We start from the raw sequence: 13,854 nt of genomic DNA, 5'->3' as shown, positions 1-13,854 counted from the left end.
GCTCTACCTGGCTTTTTATTCTGCTTTAAAAAAAAAAGCAGCCGAGTTTTGGATCACCTCAAGTTTACGTAGGGTAGAATGTGGCAGGCCAGCCAGAAGTGCATTAGAATAGTCAAGTCTAGAGGTAACAAAGGCATGGATGAGGGTTTCAGCAGTGCATGAGCTGAGGCAAGAGCAGAGATGGACGATGTTACAGAGGTGGAAATAGGCGGTCTTTGTTATGTCACGGATATGTGGTCGGAAGCTCATTTCAGGGTCAAATATGACACCAAGGTTGCAAACAGTGTGGTTCAGCCTCACAGATGTTAGGGAGCGGGATGGAGTCAGTGGCTAGGGAATGGAGTTTGTGGTGAGGACCGAAAACAATGGCTTCGGTCTTCCCAATATTTAATTAGAAAACATTTCTGCTCATCCAGAACTGGATGTCGGACAAGCAGTCTGACAGTTTGGAGACCGTGGAGGGGTCGAGAGAAGTGGTGGTGAGGTAGAGCTGCGTGTCATTAGCGTACATGTGGAAACTGACGCTGTGTTTTTGGATGATGTCGCCAAGGGGCAGCTTGTAGATGAGAAATAGGAGGGGCCAAGGATAGATTCTTGGGGGACACCAGAGGTAATAATGCGGGAGCGGGAAGAGAAGCCGTTGCAGGTGATTTTCTGGCTATGATTAGATAGATAAGAATGGAACCAGGCGAGTGCAGTCCCACCCACCTGGACGATGGTGGAGAAGCGTTGGAGAAGGATGGAGTGGTCAACCGTGTCAAAGTCGACTGCAGACAAGTCGAGAAGGACGAGGAGTGATAGGTTACCTTTGCCACGGTCACAAAGGATGTCATTTTTGACTTTGATGAGAGCCGTTTTGGTACAGTGGCGGGGCGGAAACCTGATTGGAGGGATTGGCACGGATTTGGGAGGTGACAACATGTTCAAGGACTTTGGAGAGGAAAGGTAGGTTGGAGATGGAGCTGTAGTTTGCAAGGATGGAGGGGTCAAGGGTTGTTTTTTTTGAGGAGAGGGGGGATGATGGCAGATTTGAGGGGGAGGGGGACAGTACCTGAGGAGAGAGAACCGTTAACAATGCCTGCTAACATGGGAGCCAGAAAAGGAAGTTGGGTGGTCAGCAGTTTGGTGGGAATAAGGTCGAGGGAGCAGGAAGTGGGTCTCAGACAAGATGAGCATGGAGAGGTCATGAGGGGAGATCGGAGAGAAATTGGAGAAAGATGTGAGGCAACTGAACAGATGGTCTCAATCTTAGAGACAAAGAAGTCCATGAGCTCCTCACACTTGTTGTTGGAGATCAGGGTGGAGGAGACAGGGGGGAGGGGTTTAAGAAGACAGTTAGCGGTGGAGAATAGAAGCCGGGGTTTATCTTTGCATTCCAGAATGATTCTGGAATAGTGAGCAATTTTGGCAGACGAGAGCAGGACCTGATAATGCTTTATGTGGCAGTGAATGGCTAAACCAGTTGTCCGCCATATCTGTTCAAGTCTGTTTCCCTTGGATTTAAGGGAGCGAAGATGAGGGCCATACTGGGGGAACAGCCAGGGTGAGAAAGTAATTGTTTCAATAGGTACTAGGGCATCAAAGGTGGTGGTGAGTTGGGAGACAGTTTTTTCCAGGGGTGGACACAGAAGGAAGTAGGATGGGTGGGGTGGATGGGGTGGGAGTTTTCATCCCAATCGGGGCATCTGAAACATTAAAAAAAAAATCAGCACCCAACTGGTACTGAATATCCCAGGCTTGGATGCTCCTTATTGCCACAGAAGACTGAAGAAAAAGTTGAGCATATGGAGCTCATTGCTGCTGCAGGCTTGCAGCTGTGGAGGCAAGTTTCCAGCTCTACCTCTTGGCTTTGCATGGTGAAGATGCATGTTAAAGAGTTGATGAAACTTGCCAAACTTTAGACAGCTAAAATAAAAACAGAAAATGCTAGAAACACAGCAATCATCAGAGAGAAAAAAGATGGGTTAATGTTTTGGACACTGTCCGTTTTCAGAACTGAAAAATAAAATATAATAAAGCATTTTAATAGTATCAGAAAAAAATCAAGTAAAAAATGGGGCGAGGAAAATACAAGTGAACAACAGATATAGCAATCAGAAATGGGTAGGTTAATGGGTCGATAGTCTGCAACTAGTTTGTGGAAACAAGTATTTGTAACCTAGTTCAGAAAAGTAGTTAAACTCATTGGCCTAGAAATTCAGTGGGCTGCGCCACCCGTTAGCGCCTTAAGAGGGCGCTAAGTGGGTTGGAAGCCACAGGCAATGCCTCCCGCTAAATTCAGCGGGATGCTAATAGTGGCGCTAGCAGTTAGCGCCGCGCCGCTACCGATTACATCATCGGTGTGCGCAGCGCCCTGCTAACGCCCCGATCGCGATATTTAGATGTGCCCCCTGCTTTAACGCCGGGCGCTATTTGCGACCAGTTCAGGGGGGCCTACCTGCGGCGGTAGAGGCGCTAATTAAAGGAGAGGAGCGGGGCGGCCATTTTTTTTGCTGGCCGCCTGCCAGCACCTCTCCGCGCTGCCGTCCCTGGCCTCCTGAGCCCCCCCCGCGGAGTGCCGACTGCGTTCCAAGAGCCCGGCACTTCTCCTCGGTACCGGGCTCTTTTGCCGGCACTCGCGATCCTCGATCGGGCTGCACAAGGACGCTGCGGCACGTTGCGCAGCGATATTCAGCTGCAGTGCCCCAAGAGGGATGCGGGACGCCTCCAGTAGCGCCGCGCTTCCCTCTGGGGCGCGCAAACTGAATTTCCGACGGGCGGCCGCGACTGCTTCCGGGGCGCTACTTTTAGCGCCCTGGCGAGGCTGGCGCCCCAAACGGGGCTATAGTGAATTTCTAGGCCATTGTGTTATATACAATGCTAAAAAAAATCATGATTTGATGCATTTGGATTTCTGTTGGTATTTTTTTTTAAGGACGAACATATGTACATGTGTTATTGCTTAAAAACAAGAACAATGAATTGCCTTATGGTATTTGTGTGAGTGCAGCCCTTTAGCAAGACATTGGGATTGTGGTCATCAATCAAAAATCAATTCGGACCTCGGGTGTAAACAATGGCAAGCACACCTGGTCCCAGAAACATCTTGCATGAACAACTGCAAACTACCGTTGATCCAAGAAAACATTAGTGCAAAAAAAAGGCAATCCCAATAAAACTCCTCTTTCCAAAAGTAAAATTCACTGCTTCCCAAGCCCTTCACTTTAATTAGCCTTCCCCCAACCATTCTCTTTCTACCTTGAAGGTGTGCCTGTCAGTGTAGAGTATATGGAAAACATGAATCTGGGCACTAATGCAAGCAGTTTATTTTAGAACTAGGGTCTGAACCTTTGGTCAATTGCCTCCTTTCACGTGCTGCCTTCTGTTTTTCCTCTCTCAATTCCAATGCATCCTAATCTCGAATCGGCCCATTATACATTGCAAAATGACTCCTGGTTTGTTGAAGATTTCTGAAGGTTCCTGCAAATAACAAGAAAATAAACGATCTGTGGAGGCATAAATCTCTAACAGTAGGAAAGATGTCATCACTCCTTTACTAAACATGTCTGATATGTGATGTTATGTACACCATTCCCACGTTGCTGGACTGGATTAAAACCAATCTAGTTTAAATCTCAAGAGTGAGAACTTATATTAAACAAATGCTGCACTGCAGCACATCTGCAAGAAATGGGCCAATAAGGGTAGTTCATGTCCCTTTGGACCTCGCCTCACAAATTAGATGTAGCTCTGAGGATAGGTTAACGAGTTCTTTGCCCCTATTGTAGTGCAGTGGCTCAAAAATTCAGGATCACCTAGTGATCAGAGCTTGGGGCTGCATAACCCAATAATGAATAGATGGCATGCAGAATTGAATTATTGTGTGTTAAATAATTAAATTTAAAAAGGAAGAAAGTCTGTTGCAGATTCTGCTCTTGCTTATTAATACTTTTCAGCTTGCTTCCCATGGCATTGATGCCAGTGCTGACAGAGACAGTAAAGCCCTCCTTGTTGTCCTCTTTTACTGAAGGAGCCGTAATCTAAGTATGCTTTAAAATTTCTTAGTATAAGTGACGGGAAAAATCATGTGGTCGAGATTTTGGGAAAAAAACTTACAATGCTAGGTTTTCTGCCCATTGCTTATGTGTGAATTCTCAAAGCCAACATATCGAATATACATAATGGATGTGGCACCATATTCATGTTTTGGCAGACTAAATGCAATTACAGTGAAATGGCAGTGACTATCACTGTCAGATTGTTGCAAATTTCTCCCATAACAAGGTTAGTTTTCTCCGTGGGGCTTTTTCATTATTTTCCCTCTCCTGCCTTGAAAGTGCATTAGGTTGCTCCAATTAGCTCCAGAGCCTTTGGGCAAGGGATTGGAAAAAATAAGCCAGGGTTTCTGCTCCTATTGCTATTCATTGATTGCTGCTGCAAAGTATGTGTGCATGGATGTCTGATGAGGCTAGAATCGGGCTCAGCTGTTATACCCTCTTTGGTAGCATAGCCTGCTAACCCTCACTGTGTTGGCTCGCGAGAGGCACCAAAGGGCTACTGGTCCCCTGTTGAACTTTAGTAAATGCAGAGAAGTGTGAAATGATTCATTTTTGTCGGAAGAATGAGGAGTGGTACATTTCTAAAGTGGGTGAAAGAACAGAGAAGACCCGGAGGTGTACGTACACAAATCTTTGAAGGTGGCAGGCCAAGTTGAGAAGGCTGTTAAAAAGGAGTATGGGATCCTTGGCTTAATAAATAAAGGGATAGAGTACAAAATAAAGAAGTTATGCTGAACCTTTATAAAACAGTGATTAGGCCCCAGCTTGAGTATTGTGGCCAATTCTGGGCACCACACTTTAGGAAGGATGTCAGGTCCTTGGAGAGGGTGCAGAGGAGATTTGCTAGAATGGTACCAGGGATGCAGTTATGTGGAGAGATTAGAGAAACTGGGATTGTTCTCAGAGCAGAGAAGATTAAGGGGAGATTTGATGGAGGTGTTTAAAATCATGAACTGTTCTGATAGAGTAAATAAGGAGAAACTGTTTCCAGTGGCAGAAAGGTTGTAACCAGAGGACACAAATTCAACGTAGTTGGCGAACCAGAGGCGAAAGGAGGAAAAAATGTTTTATGTAGCAAGTTGTTACAATCTGGAATGCACTGCCTGAAAGGGTGGTGGAAGCAGATTCAGTAGTAACTTTCAAATGGGAATTGAATAAGTACTTGAAGGGAAAAAATTTGCATGGCTGTGGAGAAAGAGCAGGGGAGTGGGACTAATTGGAGGGCTCTTCCAAGGAGCCGGCACAAGCACAATGGTCTTCGGTGCTGCATCGATGATTCTAGTCCAGCAAGAATCTGTGCTTTCCGGAGTGGAGGGAAAAGGGGGTTCTCTTTGTTAAATACTGACTAATGAATGTGTCCTATGTAGAATTAAAGTACATTATTATGTATTAAATAACTAAATTTAAAAAATGAAAGTATACTGCTGAATCTGCTCAGGCTTTTTAGTACTTTACAGGTTGCCTCTAATGGCATCAATGCCAGTGCTGATGGAGGCTGTAAAGCCCTCCTTGTTGACTCATGATGCACCTTTTCTTGAAAAAGCGTCTCCATGCCAGATTTGCAAATTTGTATTTGCAACTTCACGTATACAAATTCACCTGGAGCATAAGCTGGGCAAATTCAGCAGCGAAGGAACCTGGTTATGTTGCTGCTAATTATGTGCCAATGTCAGTTGTTGTGCTCAACCCAGTGAAGTATTCATATCTTTGTTAACTGAACTTGTTCAAGTCTGCCAGAGTAGGATCCGTAGCTTATTTTGGAACCCCAGGATATTATGATTATTGTCATCTTCCGTTTCTGTAACCCCCACCATATTTAGGCATATACCTACCTCTGAGCTGGTCAGACATTCGGCATGGTACTGAATAGTATAAAGTTCAAAGTCTAATGTTCAAAGTCTAATGATGTAGCTCTGTGAAGAGAAATGCTTTATGTAGATTGGGTCAAAGTGAATATTGTAGCTGGAATAAAGTCAGTAACTGGCAAAGGTACCACTTTCATTGACCACTTTGTTGCCTGTTATAATTGACATAAGGAAAGTATCAAAATCCCAAGGTGAACATACTGTGAGCTTGCTTGTGTAAAATAAAATCTATTGATCTCGGTCTTGAAAATGTCAATTGACCCAGCATTCACTGATTTTTTGGGGAGCGAGTTCCAGATTTCCACTACCATTTGTGTGGAAAAAGTTTCACTCCTAAATGGCCTGACTTTAATTTTAAAATTTGGCACCTTGTTCAAGATTCCCCCACCAGAGGAAATAGTTTCTTTGCATCTATCCTATCGAATCCTTTTATCATTTTAGATTATGATTAGATCACCCCTCAACCAGGTTAATGCAACCTGTCCTCATAATTTAACCCTTTAAGCCTCGTTATAATTCTGGTGAATCCACACTGTACCACCTCCATTTCTAATGTCTTTTCTGAGGTTCGGTGCTCTGACTCCAAATCTACTGGTTTGGGAACATAGTTGAGCATCGTCACCTTGTGGATTGCTGTTCCCCAGTGACTTGACATGTTGAGTACCAATTCACTGACACCCCTGATCTCTCTCAATCTTTTTTTTAACAATTTCTGTGTCATTCAGAGAGTATGCATGTTGATTTTTTGGACATGCTGTACCATAAACTTACCTATATTACATTTCATTTGCCCCTGTTTTATAGAATTAGATTTTACCTAACTTCATTTGTAGGTTTGTAGCATAGGAATTGCGAGATGACAAAAGACCAAGGTCCATCTAGTTCATCACATGATTTAATGATAAGAGTTTTTGACTAATAGCAATCTATCAATTAACCCATACATGACACGAGGAAAAACTGAATGGTGGAGAGCTTGGTCCAAAGTCACCTATTCCCCACAAGCATGCTACGCTTACCACATGTCATGTCTCAAATTATTCATATACTGTATTCCAAAATGTTATTTTCTAAAAGAAATCTATCTAATCTGCTGCTTCCTCCATCCTCTTTCTTAGTCTCTTTCTCCCAAATTTACTATTTTATGAAAACAGCAACACAGATGTGCAGAAATTGGGCATTAGTACCGTTTCTAATGACTAGGAAAAACATTTTGTGATTTGCTTATTTTAGGCCACTTTTCATTTTACCTCTGTCTTTATGTTTCTCTGGTGGGGAGTCGTGGGCTTGAACTAATGTCCTCTCAGCATGCAACATGTAATTTAACATTTGCTGTACCATTTGTAAATTGAAAGTTTGTGCTGGATATTCTGTATTGAATCTTTAATGTGGGAAGGCTTATTCTTCCTCATTTCGCATATATAAATAAAAAATAAATTCTAGACACAGATTTACTAATTAAACTGGAATTTTCACTTTATTCTAATATTTTATTTTCAGATTGTTAATGAAGCTGCTAAGTATCGCTATCGCTCTGGGGACTTATTTGACTGTGGAAGTTTAACAATTCGAGCACCTTGGGGGTGTGTGGGTCATGGATCGCTCTATCACTCTCAGAGTCCTGAGGCTTTCTTTTCTCATATTCCTGGAGTTAAGGTGAGCATTCAAAGCTTTTGTCAAAGAACTAATGAGTTACAGGACAACTTGATCTTCATTTTTGTACATTAAGTAATTAAAATAAGTTTGGGCTTGTTCCATTTATAGATGCAGACCCATAGCATAGAACTTTGCACAATTTTAGAAGGTTATAGAGAAATGGGGGTTGGTGGAAGGGGGGTGGGGTGGGGCGGTGGTGAATACTACACTGGTTCAGTAGAGGGTTTAGTTCAAGGCATGCTCCTGAAATAAGTACAGGATGATTTCCTTTGCTTCTTGCTGGGTTACCCTAGACTTGGGAGGTTTTGATGCTTGCCCTGTATGCCCACAAAGTAATATTCCATTTCCCAGAGTGAATATTGTATCACATAATAACACATACAAGATAACTTGCTATTTTGATTTGTTTTCGTGAAAAAGTAGGGCCATTTGTTTAAAATCAATATACAAACTTTTTGCGCACTTCCCAGAAAAGGTAACTAATTAGATTTTTTTCAAAAGTACCCAGTGTTTTGGATTAAATTTTAACTGTGCACTAAAAACTTCAAACCAGTAAATACTTTGAAAATCTTTTGGGGTGATTTATAAATCAGTATTAACAACCTATAGTCTGGCTTGATAAATGTATGTAGGTTTGTTGTCAACGGTAGATGGGTGTTCAGATAAGACAATAACTTCAAGCCCACCATCTAACCCTGTTTTTCCTGTAGATATTCAGAATTAAATCATTGTGACCCTGATACCTTTCTGTAGGAAATTAATCTGATATCAACCAAAGGGCTTCTGGAGGCGAGCTAGTATTCACTTCGGGCAGATATTATAGATTATTTGTCTGTTTGTGTTTGTGCATAGTTTACACTATTTACTTTTGTTTAAAGCTCAAATTGTATGCATCCATTTTCTGTATAAAATGCTACATAATACTTATTTCACCAATCTACGAAATTGCAGCTGTTTTACAGTAATACAAACAATTTATTTCAGAAAAGCTTCTGTTTCAATTTAAATCAGCAAACAATGTATAGTTGTATGTTTAACTGTAAATTTCTGATGTGACTGCATTAGCAATGTTCATGTTCACAAAAATTGACTGCTGTTTAAGTGTACATCTGCATTTGTGAAACAAGCACACAGTATGTATGAAATACATTGAGGTAGAAGCTAAATGAAGACAATTCATAGAATCATAGAAATTTACAGCACAGGAGGCCATTCGATCCATTGGGCTGGATTTTCATTGGGCCGTGGAATCAGGATTGGAGGCGTGTGGGGGTTTAAAATCCCGAAATCGGGGGCCCCGACCCCATCCCGCTCCCAACCCGCCTCCATGCCAGTTTCAAAGGAGGCGGGTACCCGCCCCGCACTGGGACCCGCCTCCCCGAGGCGGGAAGGGGATTAGTGCCAATTAACTGCCTGTTAACAGGTAGTTAACAGGCAGTTTTTAGCCTAATCCCTATTTTTATTGTTGAAATGTGGGATTCCCGACTGCTCCAAACCACGCCAAGTTAGCGAGGCGGGCCATCGGGATGACGGGCTTGGAGGGGTCGAGATGTCCGGTGTTCAGGTGAGTGGGTGCATGAGTGCAGAGGTAAGTGAGTTTGGTCTGTGTAAAGTGTTTAAAGAAGTTTTACTAACCTTTACAGCCTTCCTTCCTTCAGGTCTCGGGAGTCCCTCATCTCACTGGCACAGAAAGCAGAATGGCCGCCAGCTGTCAAAATCTGCAGCCTCTGCTTTATGTTCCGGGGAGATCTCTAAATCATCCTGAGAGGAAGGAATTAACCTGGAGTACAGATTGTCAGTGTTTGACAGCTTCAAACAGCTGTGAAACGCTGATATTTCATCTGTCAAAAGGTCTTGACAGGTGAAATTTCAATCTGTGACGTTGCCTGTTGCCGGGTGGCCCTTAATTGGCCTGCTGAGCCCGTTGGGTGGGCTCAACAAGGTCAATCAAGTCTAAATCGCGTGGGTTGGCTAGAACTCGATGGAGGCGGGACTACAACCCCAAAAGTTGTAGGCCTGCCTCCTCAATGAAAATCCAGCCCATTGTGTCTGCCGGCTGAAAAAGAGCTATCCAACCTAATCACACTTTCCAGCTCTTGGTCCGTAGCCTTGTAGGTTACGGCACTTCAAGTGCATATCCAAGTACTTTGTAAATGTGATGAGCGTTTCTGCCTCTACCACTCTTTCAGGCAGTGAGTTCCAGACTCCCACCACCCTCTAGGTGAAAAAAGTTCTCCTCAACTCCCCTCTAATCCTTCTACCAATTTCTTTAAATCTATGCCCTCTGGTTATCGACCTCTCTAAGGGAAATAGGCCCTTACTATCCACTCTATCTAGGCCCTTCATAATTTTATACACCTCAGTTAAGTTTCCCCTCAGCCTCCTCTGTTCCAAAGAAAACAACCTCAGCCTATCCAGTCTTTTAGCTAAAATTCTCCAGTCCTGGCAACATCCCCGTAAATCACCTCTGTACCCTCTCTAGTGCAATCACATCTTTCCTGTAATGTGGTGACCAGAACTGTACACAGTACTCTAGCCGTGTCCTAACTAGTGTTTTGTACAGTTCAAGCATAACCTCTCTGCTCTTATATTCTATGCCTCGGCTAATAAAGGAAAGTATCCCGTATGCCTTCTTAACCACGTTATCTACCTGTCCTGCTACCTTCATGGATCTGTGGACATGCACTCCAAGGTCCCTCTGTTCCTCTACACTCCTCAGTATCCTACCATTTATTGTGTATTCCATTGCATTGTTGGCCATCCCCAAATGCATTACCTCACACTTCTCCGGATTGAATTCCATTTGCCACTTTTCTGCCCACCTGAACAGTCCATTGATATCTTCCTGTAGTCTACAGCTTTCTTCTTCACTATCAACTACATGGCCAATTTGTTTAAATACATCAGTTTTAAGCCTTGAGAAATGTAGTGAAGAAGCCAGTCCAACTCAAGGCAAAACACTGTATAGCTTTAAGTTTTTCCAATTTTTTTTCTTTAGGTGCATTTAAAGATATGGGCATTATTCCTTAACTAATCCTCTACATGCATACTAACATTTCCCAGCTTGCTTGTGTCAGCACTGGATTTAATCTTCCCATGCTGCCTTGTGTTGCCCCATAATGCACCTCAGTAGGCTCTTGTATGCAAGCAGAGCTGCAACTGGTGGCTTGGAAGCCTCGTCAGCAGTAAATGTGAAGCACCCCGGCGTGTAAGTGATATTTTTCCTAATGCTGTTGCAGCAGCTATTGTCAGTAACTCAACATGCTAGAGATCATTGTGCAGCCCTATTTTTACATGCTCAATTTATTGAAGGAAGTTTAAAATCATATACAGTAATGCATTAACTGTCATCTAATGCTGATATAGGGCAATTATTTCACAACAGCAGGGGTCCTAGAGTGAGGTACCATTAGTACGATAGAAAATAAGCTTTCTGGTTTCATGTGGACTCATGGCAATAATTGATAGGAGGTGTCAAGGTATGGTTGCTGTAGTGTGGGGTGAGGTGCCTGGTATATGGTGAGGACATCTGGGGCATTGACACTGTTTTCAAAAAATATATATATTTCCAGTATAACATTTTGAAATTAAAGTATTAAGATATAAAACTTAACCCACTCACAGTTAATGACAATGAAGTCCCTGTTTTTGGCTGAGTCTCTAAATCTACTGCCGGTATTGCAACCTTCCACATTTTCCTTGTAGATGTACTGAAAAAAATCAGGGCATCAGTGTTTTGACACAGAAAAGTGTTTGATGCTGTATATTTATACCAATATCTATATATATAAAACAGTATGGCCTAGAAATTGGGTTGGTAGTGCCGGCGCTGAGCGCCTAAAGAGACCTAGAATTGGGGCGAAGCCCTATGTTGGGGCGGACGCTATGAAGATAGCGCCAACTCAGAAATTGACTATACATTTAGCGCCTGCGCTAAGTGTTTGCGTGCGCCCGCGAGCGCAAGCAGCTCATGACGTCATTTCAGCGTGCAACGCCTTTTAGGAGCGCCTGAGCGCATATTGGGTGGCGCCCGGAGCCTTAGCGCCCAGCGCTATTAGTGACAGTTCGAGGGAGGGCTAACAGGCCCTTCTCGGAGTAGGGCGGCGCTATTTAAAGGGGACAGCTCTAGTGCAGAATCTTCTGCCACTTGGTCTGCTCATTGCGATCGCTGCTAGAGAGAGTTGGCGAGCTAATGTGGAGCGGAGTTCTGGGATTTGAGCTTCACAGCACTTGGGACCCTCAACCCTGTCCGAAGCACTTGCAGCACTACAACTAAAAGCCTTTTGACCAACTGGCATCGGAATGGGAGCTTGTTCGGAGGGCGATGGCCTCATCGCCCAACACTGTAAAGGGGCAGAGAGACGGCGGGAGAGAGGGCAGGGATTGGCCAGAAGGAGGAGGGGCAGTCGAGGTCGGCCAATCCGACAGGATGCTGCGAGGGTCTTTAGGCAGCAGATGACAAGCCTTGACATTTCGGAGGAGCAGTGTTAGCGAAGGCTCCGAATCTGGAGGGACATTGTTACTGATCTGTGCCACCTGCTTGGTCAGGATCTGCAGCCGCGTGAACGCTGCAGAACCTCTCTGTTCGTGATGGCTACACTGACTGATTGCCTCCATTTTTATGCCAACGGATCCTTTCAGTCAGCCATTGGGGATAATGCGACTGACGCTCAGGCTGCAGTCCGCTGTTGCATCCGGCAAGTGACAGAGGCCCTTATAGGCGAACGCGTCCATTCATTACCTTCCCTCAGACCCTGCACAAGCAGGCGGAGGAGGAGGAGTATGAGGAGGAGGAGGAGGAAGAGCAGGTGGAGGAGGAGGAGGAGGAAGATGGAAGGGCTGCTGAAAGTGGAAGGTCCATACGTCAGAGGCTCCTCTGGACTCGTCTCGACACCCCTGTGGCGCAATGATGAGACTCTTAACTCATGCGCACTTTGGATGTTTGAGGGCCTCTGCATGCCAGCATCACTGAAAGTAGTCACATGAACCAAGCAACATTGAAACTTCTGTTTATTGACACAAAAGTCTTTCATTACAGCTAAACAAAGTAAAGTGAGCAGAAACCATAACTTACAAAATAAATTTGACCTGTTCGGCCAAGCCGCAAAACTCAACAAAAATCTGCAACTATAACAGCAGCTGAGGGTGTCCTTCAATTTGGACAAACAAACGTCTCAGCACCTCCCTCTACAACTGGCCCCTTGAGGGAGAACGACTTCTCTTTTGCGCCCGGCCCCTTCCCTCCCTGCTGCTCCTACGTAATTGCACCCCAGTGGCGGGCTCAAGGCTGGGGGACGCTTGCTGACTGCCTGGACGCGCAGAAGCCCCTGAGGTACGGCCTGGCCGACCTCTGGGCTTGGAGGGTGTGGACGCAGGATGCTTGCTTTGAGCTGGCATGTGCAATGGTCTCCTGACGAGAGAGGACACCTGCACCATGGTCGGACGACACACTGGCTATCTGAGGGGAGCGGCTCGGCTCATCCGCCACAATCGCAGGCTCCACGGATTCCTGGCGTTGTACGGGAGTGGAAGGGCCCGGGGTGATCCTATCTGATGCAGAGAGGGTGGCTGCAGTCAGACATCGCGTTGCGTCAATCTGGCTGTGGAGGAGCCCAGCAAGTGACTGCGTGGCAACAGTGAGGACCTGTGTGCCAGGTGCCAGTGCTTCGGAGAACGCCTGGACAGTTCTTCCCATGGCTTCGGACAAGGCAGGAGCCGACCGCTCCACTGCCTCGGACAAGCCCTGCACAGACCTTTCCAGGGATTGTCCGAAGCCCTGAACAGTCCTTTCCATTGCCGACTCAAAGCCGTGGACAGTCCTCTCCATTGTTGGGCTGAAGCCCTGGATAGACCTGTCCATTGTTTCCCCCAAACACCTGGAGAGACCTCTCCATTGTTGCGCCAAAGCCCTGCAGAGTCCTCTCCATTGTTGCCCCGAAGTCCAACATACTCCTAGCCAATGAATCTATTGACTCAGGCATCTTCTCCACCTGCAGCCATCAGCTCCGTGTGCCTGACCCGGGCCTGTTTGCTCATCTCTGCCAGGTGACGGACCTCATCTGCACTCTGTGCAGCAGTCGTGACGACCTGCCTTGCCCTGCGGGGAGACGGTGGGCGAACTTGCCTATCCCCCCTGCGTTGCTGCATGCCGCTTGGTCCGGCAACTGGTTCATCCTCAGAGCCACCCCCCCTCCTCTCCAGGGGACTACTATCCCCAGTCTGCAGATGTCTCAGCTCCCCGGATTCTGCAGCGGCTGGTCCGGATTCCTCCTGGTCCTCGCCTCCGGTGGCACTGG

At 45.4% G+C, this 13,854-nt stretch overlaps 1 protein-coding gene across 6 annotated transcripts in view; it reads left to right on the top strand.

The window, feature by feature from the left end:
- The window catches only part of bckdhb (branched chain keto acid dehydrogenase E1 subunit beta), a 536,758-nt gene that overhangs the window by 103,146 nt on the left and 419,758 nt on the right, over positions 1–13,854 (top strand). For all 6 annotated transcript variants that reach the window (XM_085997678.1, XM_085997676.1, XM_085997679.1 and 3 more), the window contains exon 5: positions 7,403–7,558. In XM_085997678.1, coding sequence (XP_085853804.1) covers positions 7,403–7,558 — 156 coding nt within the window. The remainder of the gene's footprint in view (positions 1–7,402; positions 7,559–13,854) is intronic.

Source organism: Somniosus microcephalus, chromosome 9, assembly GCF_052327205.1.
Source record: "Somniosus microcephalus isolate GS21.2 chromosome 9, FLI_Smic_1.0, whole genome shotgun sequence".
Classification (NCBI taxonomy): domain Eukaryota; kingdom Metazoa; phylum Chordata; class Chondrichthyes; order Squaliformes; family Somniosidae; genus Somniosus; species Somniosus microcephalus.
The sequence above is the reverse complement of the archived record's forward strand: the minus strand, read 5'-3'. Positions and strand labels throughout refer to the sequence as shown.